The sequence below is a fragment of the Pyxicephalus adspersus genome, chromosome 11 (genome assembly GCF_032062135.1).
Source record: "Pyxicephalus adspersus chromosome 11, UCB_Pads_2.0, whole genome shotgun sequence".
Classification (NCBI taxonomy): Eukaryota; Metazoa; Chordata; class Amphibia; order Anura; family Pyxicephalidae; genus Pyxicephalus; species Pyxicephalus adspersus.
Genome location: NC_092868.1, coordinates 26,359,136 through 26,378,483, shown reverse-complemented (window position 1 = coordinate 26,378,483; position 19,348 = coordinate 26,359,136). Strand labels below are relative to the sequence as shown.

At 40.8% G+C, this 19,348-nt stretch overlaps 1 protein-coding gene across 1 annotated transcript; it reads left to right on the top strand.

Moving 5' to 3' along the window:
* Window positions 1–222: 222 nt before the first annotated feature.
* Window positions 223–10,519, top strand: LOC140341052 (trypsin-like). The gene is made up of 5 exons (XM_072426572.1): window positions 223–298; window positions 2,741–2,903; window positions 4,205–4,464; window positions 5,723–5,859; window positions 10,316–10,519. Exons 1-5 carry the CDS (start codon window positions 259–261, stop codon window positions 10,463–10,465), a joined length of 750 nt encoding a protein of 249 aa, XP_072282673.1. The 5' UTR covers window positions 223–258; the 3' UTR covers window positions 10,466–10,519.
* The last annotated feature ends 8,829 nt before the right edge of the window (window positions 10,520–19,348 follow it).

The window sequence follows — 19,348 nt, the reverse complement described above, 5'->3', positions numbered from 1 at the left end:
AGATCTACCCCAAATAAAGAAAGAATATCTGGCACCCATGTAACTATTCCAGATCTTAACAAATGTTTCTAGTAGTCACTGTTTCCTACTCATTAGCTGTAATATCTGTGCAGATAATATGGGAATGGTCAGGTGTCTGGAGATGAGCCATGGGAAAGCACAGTCTGTTCATAATGCAGACCTTTATAAATGTTGTACTGAGCTGGCCATGGTTCTAAAACATTCCAACAACTCAAATAAGAGTACCATCAGCTCACCATGCTCCATCTCTGGATATGGATGTTCCTTGGGCTAGCAGGTAAAAACCTAATGATCACTACATCTTATTGCAATGCAGAATACTGTAATGTATGTAAAGGTCTTGTTCCAACATTAGACATTGCTATGTTCTAAATTTGAAGTATAGGCTTTAACTCATTCTGTATAAATAAACAGATGACTTATATCACAGGAAATATAATTATAAAACAGAGGGGTTTGCATTTTACACAACTTATCCCATTTAGATGTTTTTTTCTGTTTTGCTAAGAAACCCAAAAAAGGATGTTTTTTCTCTTTTTTTACACATATATTCAAACCACAAAGCAAGCATATAGAATATGTCTTATTTGTACAATATGCATATACAACTGCTGTTTAAAACAACATCTACTGCGTGGTTAGACTTTCACAAGTTTTGTCCAGTAGATGCTTGACCAACCTGTATCATTCTCAGATTTTTCTGGCTTCATCACTCCCATTATAATCCACAAAGGGCATTCTGTAAACTTTATATAGAATGTCACCATATGTTAGCAAACTGCATACAAAATGTGCAAAATACCAGCTTTATTTCCAAAATCCATCCAGACTCTGTTTATATTTGTAAATCTACAATACATTCCCTAGACTTTAGTCCAGATAATATTCAGGATCTCTTTTTGTGCAACTATTATGATGTAATACAACACTTTTAATTAATTGAGTCATTCATTAAAGCACTCCAAGACTGGAGAAGATACACTTTCATCAGTGAACCTGGGTGTGGGTGATCCAGCAAACCAGAAATGGATCTGGTCCAGGTATGAAAACATTTGCTACAAAATTGCAAGTGATTTTTGGGGAAATCCATTCCGGGTTTGCTGGATCACTTAGGTATGCTGATGATAGTGTATCTTCTCCAGCCTTGGAGAGCTTTAGAGAATCAGACCCAATGTCTGTGTGTCAATAAATCACCTTATGAGGTTAATATAAATGCTTGGGTATGCAATGACCATTCAGAACTCAAGAGGCAAACTCATAACACTATAACTATGGTTGGTAGAACAGAAATGTAGGCATAGCTATATGCTATATAGGCTGCTATAGGCTACATCCGTACAGTGTATTAATCTACTGTATGCACATATACAGTATATATATATATGTGTGTGTGTATATATATGTGTGTGTATATATATATATATATATATATATATATATATATTTATATATAAATATTTATTCTCCTTGTTGGGTGCTGTTTTTTTAGTTAAAATACATTTTGCTTTTGTCGTTGTCGTTGTCATTTTTGTTTGTTTGTTGTTTTTTTCCCCCCTGTTGGAGCAAATTGTACCAGGGTTTTTTGCTTTCCTCTGGATCTAGCTATGTCTATAGGGTTTTTATCTCGGAAATGTTTATTTCCCTAGTGGGTAAACTTATTTGACTGTCTTTTTTCATCCTATCTAACTATGTAACTATGTAACCTGCATTGCTTGGAACACCTATTTATGCCTCTAAAATTTGAAACTTGGAAAAGTTGTAGCTGTGGAAAAGTAGATTTTGCTATTTGAAATGAATTATGCTTCTGGCCTAAATGGCATGGTTCAGTAAAGTCTGAGCCTTTACATGGCAAACATATGCTGCAATCTTTGTACCCATAAAATAGTCTTCAGTTAGTGTTACAAGTTTTAGTTTCACACAAACTTCAGTACAAATGATCAGTAGCAGGAACTCCTGTATTAAAAACACTGGAAGATAGTAAATGTAAATTAAGGTATGTAAAGTAAATGTTATTGGAGCTTAGTGGCAGTGAAATGCCTACCCCCCAATTTATTGGCAATCAGTGGCAGTAAACCTCTATCATTGATGGTTAGAGGTAATAAACCGTTATCCTCACCATTGGTTCTCTATTGACACTTACCTAAAGGATGCCTGTGTTCCATTCCACTGCTCTACTCTGCCTTCTTCTGATAAGGAAAAACTAAAATTATGTAGGTACTCTTGGGGAGGAGATTTTACTGCGAAACAATGACAGCATAGATCTGGTACCATACTTTAAGTGCAGGAAAAGTTTGATTTTTTCCTGTCAACCTTAAAAAAAGGTGGGGAAGCACAGGGAAGGTGATTTTATGTTGTTAGGAGTAAGGCTACGTACACACATTAGATTTTTGTTGTTGGAAAGGATCTTTCACAATCCTTTCCAACGACAAAAGACTGAAAGATACATGACCGAGTGTTGTACATTCAGTGCTGTTCTGCTCTATGAAGAGGGGAGAGGGAGCGGCATCCATGAACCATGAACGATGTCAGACAAGCACTGTACACATGCCAGATTCTTGTCTGATACTAGCCCTGAAAAAATTATTGAATGAGAATCATCTGACGTGTGTACATAGCCTATGGAGGAGTAAAGTTTTCATTTTCACAAAGGTGGACAGCAAATATTTAGACTCTGATTCGTCATGTATTTGTAAATAAAATATTTTTTAATCTGTTGCAGCTGCTGCTCCTTGGTATGACGATGATAAGATTATTAATGGCTATGAGTGTACCCGCCACTCCCAACCTTGGCAGGTTTATTTCACCTATAACGGAGACCGATGGTGTGGTGGCTCCCTGATCACAGCACAATGGATCATATCTGCAGCTCATTGTTATAAGCAGTAAGCTCAATAAATCTTTGTAAGCTTCCAATCAATGGCTACCCCTATACCAAGAGTTTTATAGTTGTCTGAACAACCAGTGAGATGGATGATCCCTTCCTTATCTTGTAAACACACCCATGGTTCACTTCATGCTTCTCCTGAAAGTGTAGCTTTGGCCAAAGACGTAGATATGATGCAGTCTGACAAAAGCATTAGCACAGTAGTGGTCTTAAGCTGCGTACACACCTGCAATTTTTCTCGTTGGAAAGGATCTTTCACGATCCTTTCCAACGAGAAAAGACTGCACGATGCATGACTGTACACATGGCAGATTTTCGCCCGATAATTGGCCGATACCGATTATCGGGCGAGAAAAATTTGCCGTGTGTACGCAGCTTTAGTTTTCACCCCTGTAACATATTTTCATTATTTGTTCATTCTGTGTGTAGTATTATTTTTCCATTTCAACAGGCTAAGTTTTCCAGAAGCAGTGCCAGTTTAGTAGGTTGGGCTTAACCCCCTATCACTGACAGGGGTGATTACAAATGTTAGCTTTTTAATATGGTTTAATTGTTTAAAAAATTAAAGAATAAATACAATAACCTATTCAAATGTCAGACTGAGCCCACTCACCCAACTGCCATCTTATGGTTCCAGTAACCTGGCTTTAAAATCATATACATTTCTTAATTTTAACATAAGATGTGTGGTGTAAAAACGGACAGTTTATATACAGTAAGCCAACCCATAGCGGCCCATTGCACCATGTTTTTTGAAATTGGGCTCTCGCTGGACTAAGCACCATAGAAAACTACTCAACACTTTGCCTTTAAAGTGACATTTGGTTGCACTCCTGTTACATTTATTGAATTTTTCTATATAAACCATTTAGCACATTATCAGTAGTAACCCTTTAAAGAGTGTCTTAGCTTAAAGTATGGTTATGTATTACATATTCCTAATATTTGCATATTCCAAATAAAAAGAAAGAAGGTTTAAAACAAGTCAACCCTGAACCTTTCTATCTGCATGCACTACGGAATAATTAACTTCATTAGATTGTCAAAGATCACAGGAAAGACCTTAAAGCCATGTTTGTGTAGCATGCAGTTCTATGCTTTTATATTAGGAAACTATCAGGCTGGCAAGATTCAGGATTTCCACATAATTCCTATAGTTACAGAGATGAATTATGCTTTTGTCGTCTATTGAACATATGCAAACACTTTAGTTTGTTTTGTCTGAAGATCTTTAGTGTGCATGGTCTGGATATCTGGATGTCTAAAGTGCTTCCTTGTTTTTATTTCTAATTTATACAGGCCCAGGTACCTAATTGCTCACCTTGGAGAACATGATACTACTAAAGAGGAAGGGACAGAACAGCATATCCAGGTGGAAAAGGCTTATCAGTACTTCTACTATAGCCAGTATTACATGGATCATGATTTTATGATGGTCAAATTAGCTGAGCCTGCCCAGTTGAATCAGTACGTCCAGCCCATCCCAATAGCCAAATCTTGTCCAACTGCAGAAAGCCGATGCCTGGTCTCAGGCTGGGGAAACCTAAGGACTTCTGGAGGTGGGTTCATTTTTTACTTTGATAAATTATTGTTTTAAAGTTGAATTGGATAAAAAAATCAAGTTCAGCTATTTCAAGCAACCTAATCTGTATTGATATCACCATACTGGATTGTAGCATTGTCTCCCTAGGCTGCTTTCATTTCTTGATTTGGATTAAATGCCTAAAAATCAAAATTGTGATCAGGTAGATCCCTTCTACAATTTAAAAAATATAAAATATGGCCGTGTGTACTATGTGCATGGGTGCAGGATAATTTAGGAAATAAGTAACTTAGATCCCCATTAAGAGTAAAGGAGTTGTTTTGATATTTACATTCATCATCACACTCATTGCATATAAATATATATTTAATATTAAATATAAAACTCAGTTTTCGTGAAGTGATTTGTTCCTCAAACATCTTGCAGTGATCATTAATTATAACTCTTAGTACAGCTCCATTTAAACAACTGACATGAGTTGTCTCAGTTATAGAAACCTTGCATGTAGGAGAAAAAAACAAAAACAGTTGAACAGTTGAAAAAAACACATTACCCCTTTTTTGTTTTACAAACGCAAAAATAAATTAAAAGTTTAACTTGTACCCCCTGCAAAAACGTATATATTACTTTGTAATCCTGAGAATTGTCAAAATCATTGCAGAATAAACAGGCATGCAGTGGAAAAGTGAAAATGTAAGGGGTATTTATGTCTGAGAGCTGAACTGGTTAAACATAACTTAGCCCAGGTTAGAAATACAAAAGGGAGGGCTAAATAGATATTTGAGATAACACTTATATAGTATAAGTGTATAGCGAGCACAATAAAGTGCCAAATTTCTGGAAAGAACAACATTTTTGTTATTTGTTTTTTCTGCATGACATTGATAACAAAATGATTTGCAATGTTAAATACATTTATTTACCAGACCAAAACAGAGATAATATGAAAAGTTAGTGCATTGCTTGGTCCTGGAATACTCAGGTCAGGGCTTTTTTTCTTTTATATTTATTGGTCTGGTTAACTTTGATATATTTTCCCCTTCCTTATTTTTGTTTTTTTTTATCTTCTTTTTTTTTTGCTGTGTTTACTTTAGCAAGATTTTTCGGAGGCTGTGGGGTCAGCAGGATAGAAAATGAGGGCAAATCTATTAAAAGGCACTCAGACATGAATACAAAGAACAAAATACATGTAAAAGTGTTTAAAATCAATATTACCTTAAATTACAGTGCATTGAAATGGATAACACTTTAACATATTTTTCTGTTCATTTTAGTGCAGTATCCTGACGTTTTACAGTGTCTAGATCTTCCTGTTTTGTCGGACACCAGCTGTAAATCTTCTTATCCAAACAAAATTACTTCAAATATGTTCTGTGCTGGGTACCTAGAGGGTGGCAAAGACTCATGCCAGGCAAGTATTTAGGATAATTTGGGATATGAAAATTCATAAAGATCTCAAATATTGCATTTTTTTCTGAATCATTAGCCATAGGTTTGTTGGCTGGATGGTTGTACACATTCCGAAGTCAGAAATTTTCTAGCACAGAACTGTCTTACTCCAGTCTTTGAGGGCTAGAATCTGCACATATTTGTAGTTTTAAAGATGGCAATAATAATATATTAAGTAATGTACTAGCATAAATAAATTTAGTCTACGCGGACTGTTTCCCCAGCATTTAACCTGAGGCTTTTAAAGCCCATGTTTGAAGTCCCCATGCATTCCAATGGGCTAATCCACACCAGGACGTTTCCTTCAGGCACGTTTTTGAGCATTATCTTAAACATTGCTTGCAATGTTTAAAAAATCAAAACGCTGGATAAATGCGAGAAAACCTGGGAAAATGCATGAAAAAGCTTGAAAATGCTTCCATTGAACTCAAGCGTTTTTAAGCTTTTATGAAAGCTTCATTTGAAAACAATGGGGGCTTTTATAAATGTTTTTAGCAGGACTTTGGACACTGGAAGCCCCCTTTAATAAGGAGACTCCCAGATCTCCACCACCCCACCCTGGGGAATGAGTACAGGGGTACATAAAACCCCTTACTCATTCCTTGAAAGGGTTAACATATGTTTAAAAAAATTGGACGAGGCTTTAATGTCAAATTATTTTATTAAATGTGTGTGTTTGTGAAAACAGCTCAAGCATCATCAGGATTTCCCTTTCCTCAGCCAATCAGAGAGCAGAGCAATCAGCGGAGCTTTACTATGCTGACAGCCCTGCTCCCCTGCTTTCCTATTTCTCAGCCAATCACAGAGCACTAGAGATGAATGGGCACAAGTCTCCCAATTCATGTCTAGTGCTGAATGGCTGAAAAATGTAAAACCTCAGCCAATCACAGAGCACTAGGGGTGAATGGAGAGGTTTGTCCTCATTTAACCCCTAGTGCCCTGCGATCCCTCATTGTCAGGAGGATTTCCTGGGCTGTGCTCATTGCAACCCTGAACATCATCCTGTCATTGAGATAACCTGTAAAAAAAAAAGTTTAATTACACAAACACACACATTTATTAAAATAATTTACCATTAAAGCCTTGTCCAATTTCTTTATACATTTTAACTCATTCAGGGAATGAGTAAGGGGTTTTATGTACCCCTGTACTCAATCCTTGAAAGGGTTAAAAGTAAAACTTTTATAAACGCTTATGTAAAATCGCGGCAAATCGCGGCGTTTATAAAAGTTTTTTAGCGTTTTAAAGTTAAGCTTTAAAATGCTTGTAAAAGTGCATAAAAATGCATATAAATGTGGTAGGAACGTTTATATGCATTTTTAAAATCGTTCATGTAGACCCAGCCTTAAGTAAAATAAGGTTAAGTAAAATAAAGTAAAATTAAATAATTTAGAAAAGTGTATTTACAAAACATAAAATGTGCTCTGTAATAATATGAAAAAATATGAAAATCCTGACCAGTCTGTTGCTCCTGAGAAATTGAGCTAGACAACCCTGTTCTAGTGGATCCAAAGGAGTGGATCCTAATAAAATCTGGCATCAGATAAGTAGAAAACACAGCACACAACAGTCACAGTCACTAATGGTTAGGGCATTCCACCAAAATAAAATCAGAGAAAAACAAAAAGGTGTGGTTATAATGTAATAATATTCTCTCTGCAAGCTGTACTAGCGCGGACGAAGCCCGTTTGTTGCCTGTAAACTGAGCAACATCTGCCGTCATTCAAGGAAATTATGTAATCTGCTTGTCTACCCACACAAAATGCACAGACCAGAAAGCAGATACCAGCTCCTTTTCTGGGGCATTCCCTGGTTGACAGTAGACGATGCATAATTCTGCCACACTCAGTGGTCATGTTGACGCTAGTAGCACTAGCAGAGAGAACTATATTATAGGTCTATACACCCCTCTCTGTATTAATATACCAGTCTATGTGGTCATCAGGCTATCTGATTTATGGTTTGTACACAGAAATATTGTTTGCAATGTGCTGAAAATGGCAAACATTCATTAGACTCACATTGATATGGATGCATCAAGTCTCACTCTTTGATTGCTTCAGTTCATTAAGGTTTGTGGACATTTATTGATGCACAATATACGCAGTTCTTAAGGTCCCGCATTTTTAATTTGGGTTGAAGTCTGGACTTTGACTGGGTCTTTACATCACATTAATTAGTTTCTTTTTCAGACGTCTTTTGCAGATTTGCTGGTGTGATTGGGGTGAAAAGTATTATGAAAGGGTTTATTTATATTGTGATAAAGTACAATTTAGCACGCTAACTGAGTCCTGTAGAGACAATGAGAGATGTAGCTCCATGGCTTTTTCTAATTTCTCTGTTGTGTTGCACGATCTGACCTTAGGATGAATTTTCCCGGGATGTCCACTCCTGGGAAGATTGTCTTGAATTTTTCCACATGTGAATATTCTTTCTCAATGTAGAATTATTGATCTCAAATTGTTTGGAAATGGCTTTTAAACCTACCTAGATGGGCAGAAACAATGGCTTCATTGCAGCTGTCATTAGGCATTGTGTTAGCACACACCTGAATGCTGCAGATCGGCAAACTGACCAAACTTCTACTTGTAACTTTTATTTGTAGACGTGATACTGGTTGATGATCAGTTTATCAAGTGCATTTAATTAGCAGTACTTGGCTGCTACTTGCCCTCTGAATTCCTATAGAAGTCATAAGGGTGTACCTAATTTTTCACACATAGCTTCTGCCTTTGACTAAGTGTCTGGTAAATAATTACACTGTGTCATGTGTTTTTGTTTGTCTGAAGTTGTATTTACCTTTCTTTAGGATCTGCTAAGGACCAGATACGTTTTCATTATGTCCCAGCACCCAAATCCTTAGAACTGAATGAGGGTGTACTTTTTCGAATAACTCTATACCAGGAAATACATACCATTGTAAATGTTAAAGGCTGTAAAAACTGGCTTTGAGGAATTGAAAGCTGTGTAATATATCAAAAGGAAGGAAATAAGAATTGATAAATGGTTTCTTTCCCCCTTCTGTATGAAGTAAAGAAGTGATATTAAATGAAACAGCTCTAATTATAAATACGGTGAGAAAAGTTGTGGAGAATAGATAGTTATGTCTGTAACTTGTACTTAAAGCCAAACTCTAGAAGTCATACAAATTATTGTTGCAGTTCTCCCATCTCCACAATGCAATGGGACATAGGGTATAGAAATACAGGTAGTCCCTGGGTTACATCTAGGACTGTAGGTTTGTTCTTAAGTTGAATTTGTATGTCAGAAGTCAGAACAGGTAAATTATTTTAATGAATGCAATTAGGACAGATGTTTGTCTCAACATAATATTATGCAGCATGGTGTCAGTTACTGTATTAAATCCTCACTGTGGATTAATCACAAACAAAGCAAAAAAGAAATCATTATGGAGCCTAGACATTCATTAACTTCTGGAGAAAGTTGTGCTTTGATATGCAAAAAGAAACAACTGTAGAGCTTGTCTTGGTCATTAAAGAGTTAAGCTGCGTACACACTTTCAATTTCTATCGTTGGAAAAGAACGACAAACGAACGACGAACGACCTATTGGCCAAAAATCGTTCGTAAAAAAAGTAACCAATGACGCCGTCGAACGAGGATGACCATCTATCGTGTGTACGGTCGTTCAGTGATCCTCCATGGTCCGGGCATGCGCGGTGAACGAACGTTCGCTCGCTTCCTGTGGTGCACGTCACTTCCTGTATCCTTCAAACGATCGCATCTATCGTGTGTACAATATCTTTGAACGATCGTGTCGTTATCTGTATGTACAGGATCAGTGCCATACGATCATTCGCAGATATCGTGCAGGATCATTCGTCATTCGTTTATCAACGATAAAAATTGGAAGTGTGTACGCAGCTTTACAAGAGGCTGCAGAAAGAGCTCACTCCACAACCTCAGCTGTGTTTAGCAAAAGATTTCTTCTGCAAGTCATGCAAACCTCCCTTCCCCCCCCCCCCACCAAGTGCTGTATAAAGACATTCTCTATATCACAATTGCGAATTATAAAAGATCGCTTTTCCCATTGAGTTGACCTATATTAAATGGTTTGTGGTATCATCATAGTTTACGCCTTGAAGAGGCAAAATGAAACTTTGATTTTACTGAGTACTTTTATTCTATCTGCATTTTAATATATTTATGGTTATATTTCTAAGCCCAATTACATGTAAATGAAACACACACATACAAAATATATATTATAATGAAATTAGTTGCATTAATTAGGTGTATTAACAATTTTTCAACTGTTGAGGATAAAAGGAAAATATATTCAGTATTTTCAGAATCAATGGTAATGATTCCATAAAAGTAAACCCAAAATAGTAATCATTTTTAAGTGATCGTATCCTTTAAAATTATGCCCTGCATTGATGTTTATTGTTTCCACAGGGAGATTCCGGTGGACCACTGGTTTGCAATGGCGAGCTTTATGGAGTGGTCTCTTGGGGTCAGGGATGTGCACAAAGTGGAAAACCTGGCGTCTACACCAAAGTCTGCATCTATTATGATTGGATTAAGCACGTTGTTGAGGATTACTGAAATACTCATTACACTACAAATATATTTTACTAAAGTATTGTATATTTCCCAGCATTACTGAGTGTCCTTACTGCTTTAAACTGCCTGTGGTTCTTAGGTCTTTCGTGTGCATAACCAGAAACCATAGGTCTTGAAGCCACAATGGGTTTTTTTACACCCAGAAGTTTGTTATATTTGTACCACAGATTTGAAACTGTTGTTTAGTAGTGATACAACATAAACACCTGCAGTGGAGTGTTTTGAGGAGGGGGGATTTCCGGGGGCTTGGACCTCCATCGCGTAAAAGGTTCCTTTACTGGCTTTACTTTTTTCTTTTGCCATGTCTGCTTGGTGCTCTTGTTAAATTCAGTAAAAAAAGCACTGTACACACAATGCTGTTAATTATGGGAAAAAAGGAGACGAACAGACAGGAGGCACTCTGCTGTGTCCTCTTCCATAGAAATTAACAGCAGTTGTCCCTGTCGTTTAGTGATGTGCCATGAAGGATCATTGATGAATGTTGGGGACCACTGTGCACATGCTAAATTTTTATTTGAGATGATCACAATCACTCTCAATCTCAGGCAACAATTATCTAGCATGTGTAAATAGCTTTCAGCTATGTATAGAATACTTATCACTGGGGGCATCTTTCATGATAGTTTCCGATGCCAGTAGAATAAACAAGCCCCATACACACAGTGCTGTTCGATGGGAAGTGGGAGTCACCTTTTCTATAGGAAATGACAACATTTATTACCAGTCAGTTGTTTAGTGATCCGCTGTGGGGGATCACTAAAAGATGTCAGGGGAACACGAGAGGATCATGATTGTCCATCTTGGGCAACAATAACCTAGCATGTGTACATAGCTTTAGCCTCTAGTAATACTTCATAGGATTACAACAGGATACAAATAATGAATGGGAGGGGTAGTGCTCAGGTGTGCTAAAGTGTTAAAGAAATGATCATTTACTAATAAAAATATGTTTTAAGTTGCATTTTTAGGTACAAAAACTTCATATAAATATATTTATTTAAATGAGATAAATCCACTTTATGTGCACCAAATGCCTTTGCATTCCTGGGTATTACTTTTTAAAATGTGTGCTGAAAGTAGAGCTGTCCCACTACACACTGCCTGCAGAACATGGGATCAGACAGCCTGCACTAGAGAGCAGCAATGATTGATCTCATGACTAGGGCACAGCAGAGGAAGCCATGAACTGCACCTTACCCAATCTAACCCAACTTTCCCCATTAAATAGACAACACCATTTGTTGGATTAAATCGGCCATAGCAGCTCAATTTATTAACCATTTGTATTTAATAACATACCTTTATATATATATATAAAACATCAACATATGTACAACCTCAAACAACCAACAATTTTCAATGACAGCCTTCTATTCCACCGGCCATTGCTTTCTTTCTAGGTCCATGAATCAATTCCTCCCATCCCAATCCTTTTAACAAATACCTCCGCTCACTAACTAGGCCCCCAGCCTCTATCACACCGCCTCGGGGACAATTAGCGGATAAACCCTTTTTTTGAACACCTAGCCCCCACAACAACCAAGTGTCATGCAGGACCACCACTAACGAAACAGAGCCCGTCCCCTGATAGACCCTACCCCCTTATTCCCTTTCTTCCCGAACCTTAACCCCTTCATGGACCAAATAAAAGCCGCCACCCCGCAGCAAACAGAAAACCTTATGTTTGCGCGCGCCTTCACACACCAAGAGCCTGGTGTACCCCTTTCTGCAGACTCAAAAGCCACAAATCCGTGCCCACAGCATTAAGATGGACACCATCACCCCTTAAAAACAGACTGGGCCTTGACTCCAACTCTCAGTGCCGCACCACCATCCCCCCAATCCGTACAATAAACCTTCCAACTTCTTTATTAACCTTAACTCTTGCCCTGTTCAACTTTGCCACTGACCGGGCTTGCCGCCAAGACTGCCTCGCCACGAAATCCGACCAAAGCAGTATCATGAGGGAAAGGCCTCCCTCAACCGCAGGCAATCAAACTTAATATCACAAATCAACTCTTTCATGGACCGAATTCCCAGGTCATTTCCCCCAGCATGAATCAGTAGCACATCTGGTGGCCTATCTAAAGAAACAAACCTATTAACCACCCTCCTCCATTGCATGCCCGGAATACCTGTCCAACAGATTCTTGCTACCTCTCGGCTCAAACCCAGCTGCCGTCCATTCTGCCGCACGTCCGCCCTCCTGGCACCCCAGTAGACAAAAGAATGTCCCAGAATCCAGATCAGGCATGGCGACTCTCCTGTAACATAAAGAAATAGAACCGTCCAGCCTAACAATACAATGAAAAACAACCCACCCCTTCCCGTAACATATCACCCCACAAATCCCACTACAGCAACCCTGGCCGGATATACAGCCTAAAAGGTTGGGATTCCCACCGTCCAATACGTTGGATCACATCCGGGCCAAACCCCCACCGAGCTGCCTCCGTGGCCGCCCCGATTCGGAAAGAATGCGATGAATACTCACCCGCACTCCGTCCTGTAGCCACCACACATTTTTGAAAACAGCACTGGAAACGCGTCAAAAAAGACCCATCCGCATGCACAAAAAAGTGGACCCTCGCCCCTTGGACGGACCCGCAAATACTCCCCCACCAAATGAACCGAGCATAACTCGGCCCCTTCTAGGGCCCCCAATTCCAATTGCACGCTCCTACCTACTTGATCCGTCTTCGACCGACGGATCCAAACCAGCACTATTCCTGCCCCCATTTGGACATCAGAATACGATACCCACTCGTGCCCTGCTGGGACACACAACCTCTCCCACACGCAATGCTGCAAAGAAAGTAACCACAAAAATTGTCCTGAACAGAAGCACCTCGAAGGCACTATTGCAGACCTCCCTCAAAATCCCGTACAACTCACCCAACATTTCAAAGGACACCGGCCTCCTTAATTCATTGTGGCTGCGCCCTTTTCTGTAACCCCGCATGGCCTGCCTAACTAGGAAACCTTTTGTACCATCCTCCCAGCCCATGAGTTTAAACAAGAAGGCCAGTGCAGCCAACTTTCTCCCCATAGAGTTACACGAGACCCGTCTTTGAAAATTACTAATCAAGAATACCAAAACCGCTGTCACACCCCCTTTTGGATCCAACCCAGCCCCTTCATTTTGCAAAAAACAAAACCACTCACACCACGTGGCCACATAAGCCCTCCAAGTCCCTTCACAAACCGACTGTTGAATCAGACCTGCAATGACCCCCAAGGCCACCATCCACATTCTGTCCGGACAAGGGGTCCCCACCTCTTCGGCTTCCGGTGCCGCCTCACAAAATCGAGACCACTGAAATCGAGAAAGTGAGTCAGCAATTACATTTTCACACCCCGGAACATGTACCGCCCGCATATAAATATTCCTCTTGGTGTTCCTCTAACAACACCAAGTACTGTAGCAAGCAAATCACTGGCGGGGATGATGCCGTATTATTATTGATAACCTCCACCACCCCCATGTTATCACAATGAAAACGTACCTTACGGCTTTCCAGCAAACTCCCCCACAAGTCCAACGCCACCACAATGGGGAACAGGTCCAGCAATACTAAATTCTTGCACCATCCACGCTCCCACCATTCCTTGGGCCATTCTTCTGCGCTCCACCTGCCCGCAAAATAGGCCCCGTAACCATGTGCCCCCACCGCATCCGTCGCAAGATCCAAAAACCCATTATCCACCATCGGCTCCATCCAGAGCAACCGTCCATTATAGAAGGCCAAAAAACGTTGCCATACTCTCAGATCCCCCTTCAGTACCCGTGTCAGCCGCACAAAATGCTCCGGCCTTTTAACACCCGCCGTGGCCGCTGACAACCTGCCGCAGAAAATCCTGCCCATTGGCATTATTTGGCAAGTAAAATTTAACTTACCCAATAATGACTGTATATCCCGCAATTGCATCTTCTTCACACCACAAGCTCTCGACACCACCCCTTTCAACTCCTCTAAGTTGTCCACCGGAAGTCTACATTCCATTCTCTCCGAGTCAATTACAATACCCAATAAACAAATCAAAGAAACTGGGCCCACCGTTTTTTCCTTAGCCAGGGGAACCCCAAACAAGTTCGGGCAAACCAGTGACCCCTTGGAGCCAACACACAGAAAATCATCTAAATAATGAGCAATGGACTTGATACCCGACACATCCCGCACTACCCATTCAATGAAGGTGCTGAAAATCTCAAACAGTGAACAAGACAACGAGCAGCCCATCGGTAAGCATTTATCTACAAAAAACGCCCCCTGCCACTCACAACCCAGCAACTGAAAACTATCCGGGTGAAGCGCCAACAAAAGAAATGCCGACTCGATATCCGCTTTCGCCATCAAACAACCCTTTCCCGCCTTCCTAACAAGGGAAAACGCCACATCAAAAGAAGTATAAGTCACCCTACACATTTCGGGATCAATCCCATCATTAACTGACTCCCCTTTTGGGTAAGACAAATGATGGATCATGCGAAACTGGTGAGGCTTACGCTTCGGTATCACCCCCAATGGAGAAACAACCAAATTCTCTAAAGGGGGCTCTGGAAAAGGCCCCGCCATTCTACCCAATGCTACCTCCTTTGCCAACTTTGCTGTAACCATGCTGGGATTCGCCAAGCCTGACCTCAAATTCCTAGACCTCTTGGAATAGTTCCCAACCCACAAGGAATCCTAAAACCCCCCGCAAACCCTTCCTCCAACAATCTCGCGGCTTCCCTGTCCGGATACCTACCTAAAGAATGCAGCATGTTTTCCAACTTCACCGGTGTCATCCCTCTTTCCCGCAGACTCGGCGGGACGATTCTTCTCTTTAGACATACAGCTGGCCCCTGAATGGGACCCCCCGCAAAAGGAGCACTCATGGTTGAAACGGCAGCTGGCCCCAAAGCGGAATGTACCCTCGTTGAACAACCAACAGAGCCCTCGACGCTTACCTGCCAAGGGTCCCACGGCTCCTGACCCCCCGGCAACTCCTGGAAACGACTGTGTCCTAAATCGGGCCGCATCCACAAGCTGATGTCTCGATCCCAGCGCATGTCCGGCCACATGGCTTTTCGCTGACGGAATTGTTCATCATATCTAAGCTAGGTGACCCCGCCATATACCCGATGAGCCTCACTAATAGCGTCCAAATACCAGAACAGCGCTGAGCAATGCCCAGGTGCTCACCCACTATTCTTGCCAAAATTGCAAAAGCTTGCAACCAGTTTTGGAAAGTACGTGGAATTTGACACCACAAACCTTTTTCTTCTCCTGGCCTCCTGCCTTCCCCAGGTTTTAAATCACGCCCGCCAAAGCGCCGAACCGGCAGTAATGGAAATATTTCCACGTACTCCTCTTTCCAAATCTTATCCCTCACCTCCTGAGCAAGGTGTGCTCCTAAAGGGCCCTCAAAACAAACGTATACCTCCCCTTTCGCCCCATCCGTAACTCCCACCCACTGAGGACTCCCCTTCCCCCCAGTACGTGGGGACTTCTGACTCCGGCACAAGCGCCGGAGGTTTTTGACCGTGCCCCGAACCAACTGTGCTCTCACCCCCCCACCAAACTGACAAATCAGTTCCCGCAAACCTTGTAATAAATCCCCCGCCACCAATGCCAAGGACGGAGCCCGATGCTCCCGAACGGATGCCTCCTCCACGCCTCTCAGGACCTGATTCCGGCCTCCTTCTTGGATCCAGAGCCCTGACCGCTGCGACCGTCCGGACCGGCTCAGCACTCCCGGACCTCCCGCCCTCCTCCTCGATGGGCAGCGGCGCCGCTGGTAAGTCCATCCGCGCAGCCTGCCGCAAGGCCTCGAATCCCACGCCGCACAGACCAACCCCGGGTGGCTGGGGTCACAATTGGGTCTGCGGAAAGGTCCCGCCGCCGTGGAGGATTCCTCCCATGCCCCCCGCCAGCTCTGCTTGCTGATCTTCGGGCAGGGGGTGACGGAGGTTCCCTTGCGGGGCTTCTGGAGTGGCGCTGGACCCTTGGGGGGGAACTTGGACTTGAACTTGGGGGAACCGCCAAGCGCGTCCTAGGGAGGGCTGCCCAGCACCAGCAGTCTCCCCGGCCCCCGCCACCACTGAGGATACTTGAGCTTCCAGCCACGCCATTAACTCCTGCCACAGCGCGCAAGCGATTCATCAATTCTTCTAAGTCTGCCATATTTTTAGTTGTTTGCAGTTGCTTGTCCCAAAATAATTGTCTGTCCCCTCCCCTTGTGCTTCTTTTAAATCTTGCCCGACACTCCACCCTGCACCAATAGCCCCCCAATCATAAGTTGTTCTTACCCGCCCTCTTTTTTTTTTATTATTATTATTTTTTTAAATTTCCCGCACTTTCCTTTTCCCGCTTTCCCGCTCTCTCACTCTAGCTTTTTTTTTTTTTTTTTTAAACCCCTTGCTTTCCTGCCCTCCCTTCTTACCCTGTCATGCGGCCCTTTGCTTAATTAGCTCCAGGCCAACTATTACACTGCTATGCAGGAGTTGTTTATTGCTGAGTTACTACACAGATTTAAAAGAATTGCATACATTTAAAGCAGCATATATGTCTTGGGTATTTAGGCAATATTTGTTTTTTTGCCTAAATTTCAGCTGATATGAAAGATGCAGACACACAATCATACACAAACAGAAACATACCAGAACTAGGTCTGCAGAAACACAATCAGTACTGTAATGACCCAGAAACATGTCTGCAACAAACTCTGCAAACAGAGCTGGGAAACCGTGGGTTAGTAAGGTGTAACGGGTATGTGCTAGCACAGATCCTGCACACATCTGTAGAAGGGCTAGCTCTTGAAAAAATGTGTCAAGCAGATTTTCTTCCACTTTCAGGTTAGCCCTGTCACAAATGAATTTTTAATACAACTATAAACTTTAATTAAACCTTTTAAAAAATAGAAAATAAATATTTCGGCCTTAACTGTCCTAGGCTTAGAAAGCTTAGAAATCAGTGCCTCAGTCAGACCACAAATCATAACCCCGACCCCAGTGGCTACAGAAGTACATTTTTAGAAGCAAGTCAGCTAGTGCCCCCCTCTTAACCCTTCCTTACAAATACATGCAATATGTGTGAATGCATTAGATTTAAAGCCCACACACTTTCAGTAAATTATTTCTGTAAATTAGATCAAACCTAATGTACTATACATACACTATGGAATAATTGTTATTTTTTTGTTTCTTAAACATCTATTCTGTCTAAAGCCGCAGCCATTACAAATCCTTGAACTTCATAAAGTGTGCTTCAAAATGAAAAGATAAATGCATTTTCAAATTTTTTTCCTTGTAGTCTTTATAAGGTCTTCTTGTAAATTCTGCTAATATTAACCCATTACATATGGCCTATTAAGACGATTTAGTATCCAAGGATTTGTTAACTTGTATTAATGAAGTGGCAAGATTTGTACTAAAATGTGGCAGCAAAAGAATGAAAGTCTAAATCCTATTGGTTATGCTGGGGAAATACCAGGATGTGTTGTGAAAGACACTTTGATATTAGTTGCTGTCTTTGTTGTGTACAGACACGTCAACATTCGTTTTTCCCACACTACAGTGAGTATCCTTGCAGCAATAGGACTTCTTGTATAGGTGCAATGAGTCATTCTTCAACCATAAGGACTCAAAGCAATTTCCTTCTTCACTTTCAGGTTTACACTATTGAACTTTTAACCTTTTGTAATTCGCTGCTAGTTCTCATGCCCTTAAGAGATAATATTTGATTTAACCAGGTTTAGCATCTGATCAGCAAAGTCAGCAGACAACAGGAAAAAAAGATGTTAAAAAATTGCCAGCTCATAGTTGATAAGGAAAGCAGCAATGATGGCTGGGCCTTTTGTTTTTGCATCACCACCACCCCTTGTCATGTACAAATATATGCAGCATTGCAGGTGTTTAGCAAATTAGAAAATGATAAAAAATCTTCCAACAAGCCTAAAATAACAAAAACGCCAGATAAAAATAGCTTCTAAAAAATAAAACAACACAAAAACCCTTGCTGCAATATTCACCTTCCATACAGAGATTTCCCCCACAGTAGGCCTGATGTATTAAAGCTAGACTATCATGGAAGAACTTGGGTGATCCAGCAAACCTTAAATGGATTTCCTAAAGATCATTTGCTATTAGTTTGCAAATGTTTTCAATCCTGGACCAAGTCCTGTTCAGGTTTGCTGGATCACCCAGGATCTCCCATGATGTTCTTAGTCTAATGACCAAAATCATTTAAACTGACTTCCGATGCAGCCAGGGGATCCTGGACCTGCCCCACCTTTTTACTGGACAGTGAAAGGAATTAACGTGTGATAAGTTCACAGTTTCCAGCCACTAGTACAGACAAAATGTAAAGCCCAAGCCTTGGTCTCACAGACATACAAAACACTTAAACAGAAAGACTAACATAAAACCTACCATAGAAAGAATGTCAGTAAAATCATTAAAAAATACACAGCAGCAGGCAACTGTAGAGAAAACACTATATTTGGTACTGTGTAATACACAACATAGTCTATATTATAAGAGATGTTTTAGACAAATTTGTGACTTGGGCGAATATGAATATGGCATGACAGTAATTCCCCTGAATGACTGACTTCTTCCCCTCTAAACTCTACCATGCTGCACAGGAACTGCAAAATCTCAAATTCGAATAGCTACTCTGCTTGGAGTGCTTGACTGTTTAATGAAAACATAAACCTTTTTATATGTCTATACTTACCTCATCTCATGACTATACTTATGTGAATATTAAAAGATCTCTTTTCACACTGAGACTGATTTACGTTATTTTTTTTTGTGGTGATGTCAATTAACTGTTCGTACCCTGAAAAGTCAAAACGAAACCCCTAATTTAATTTCACAGT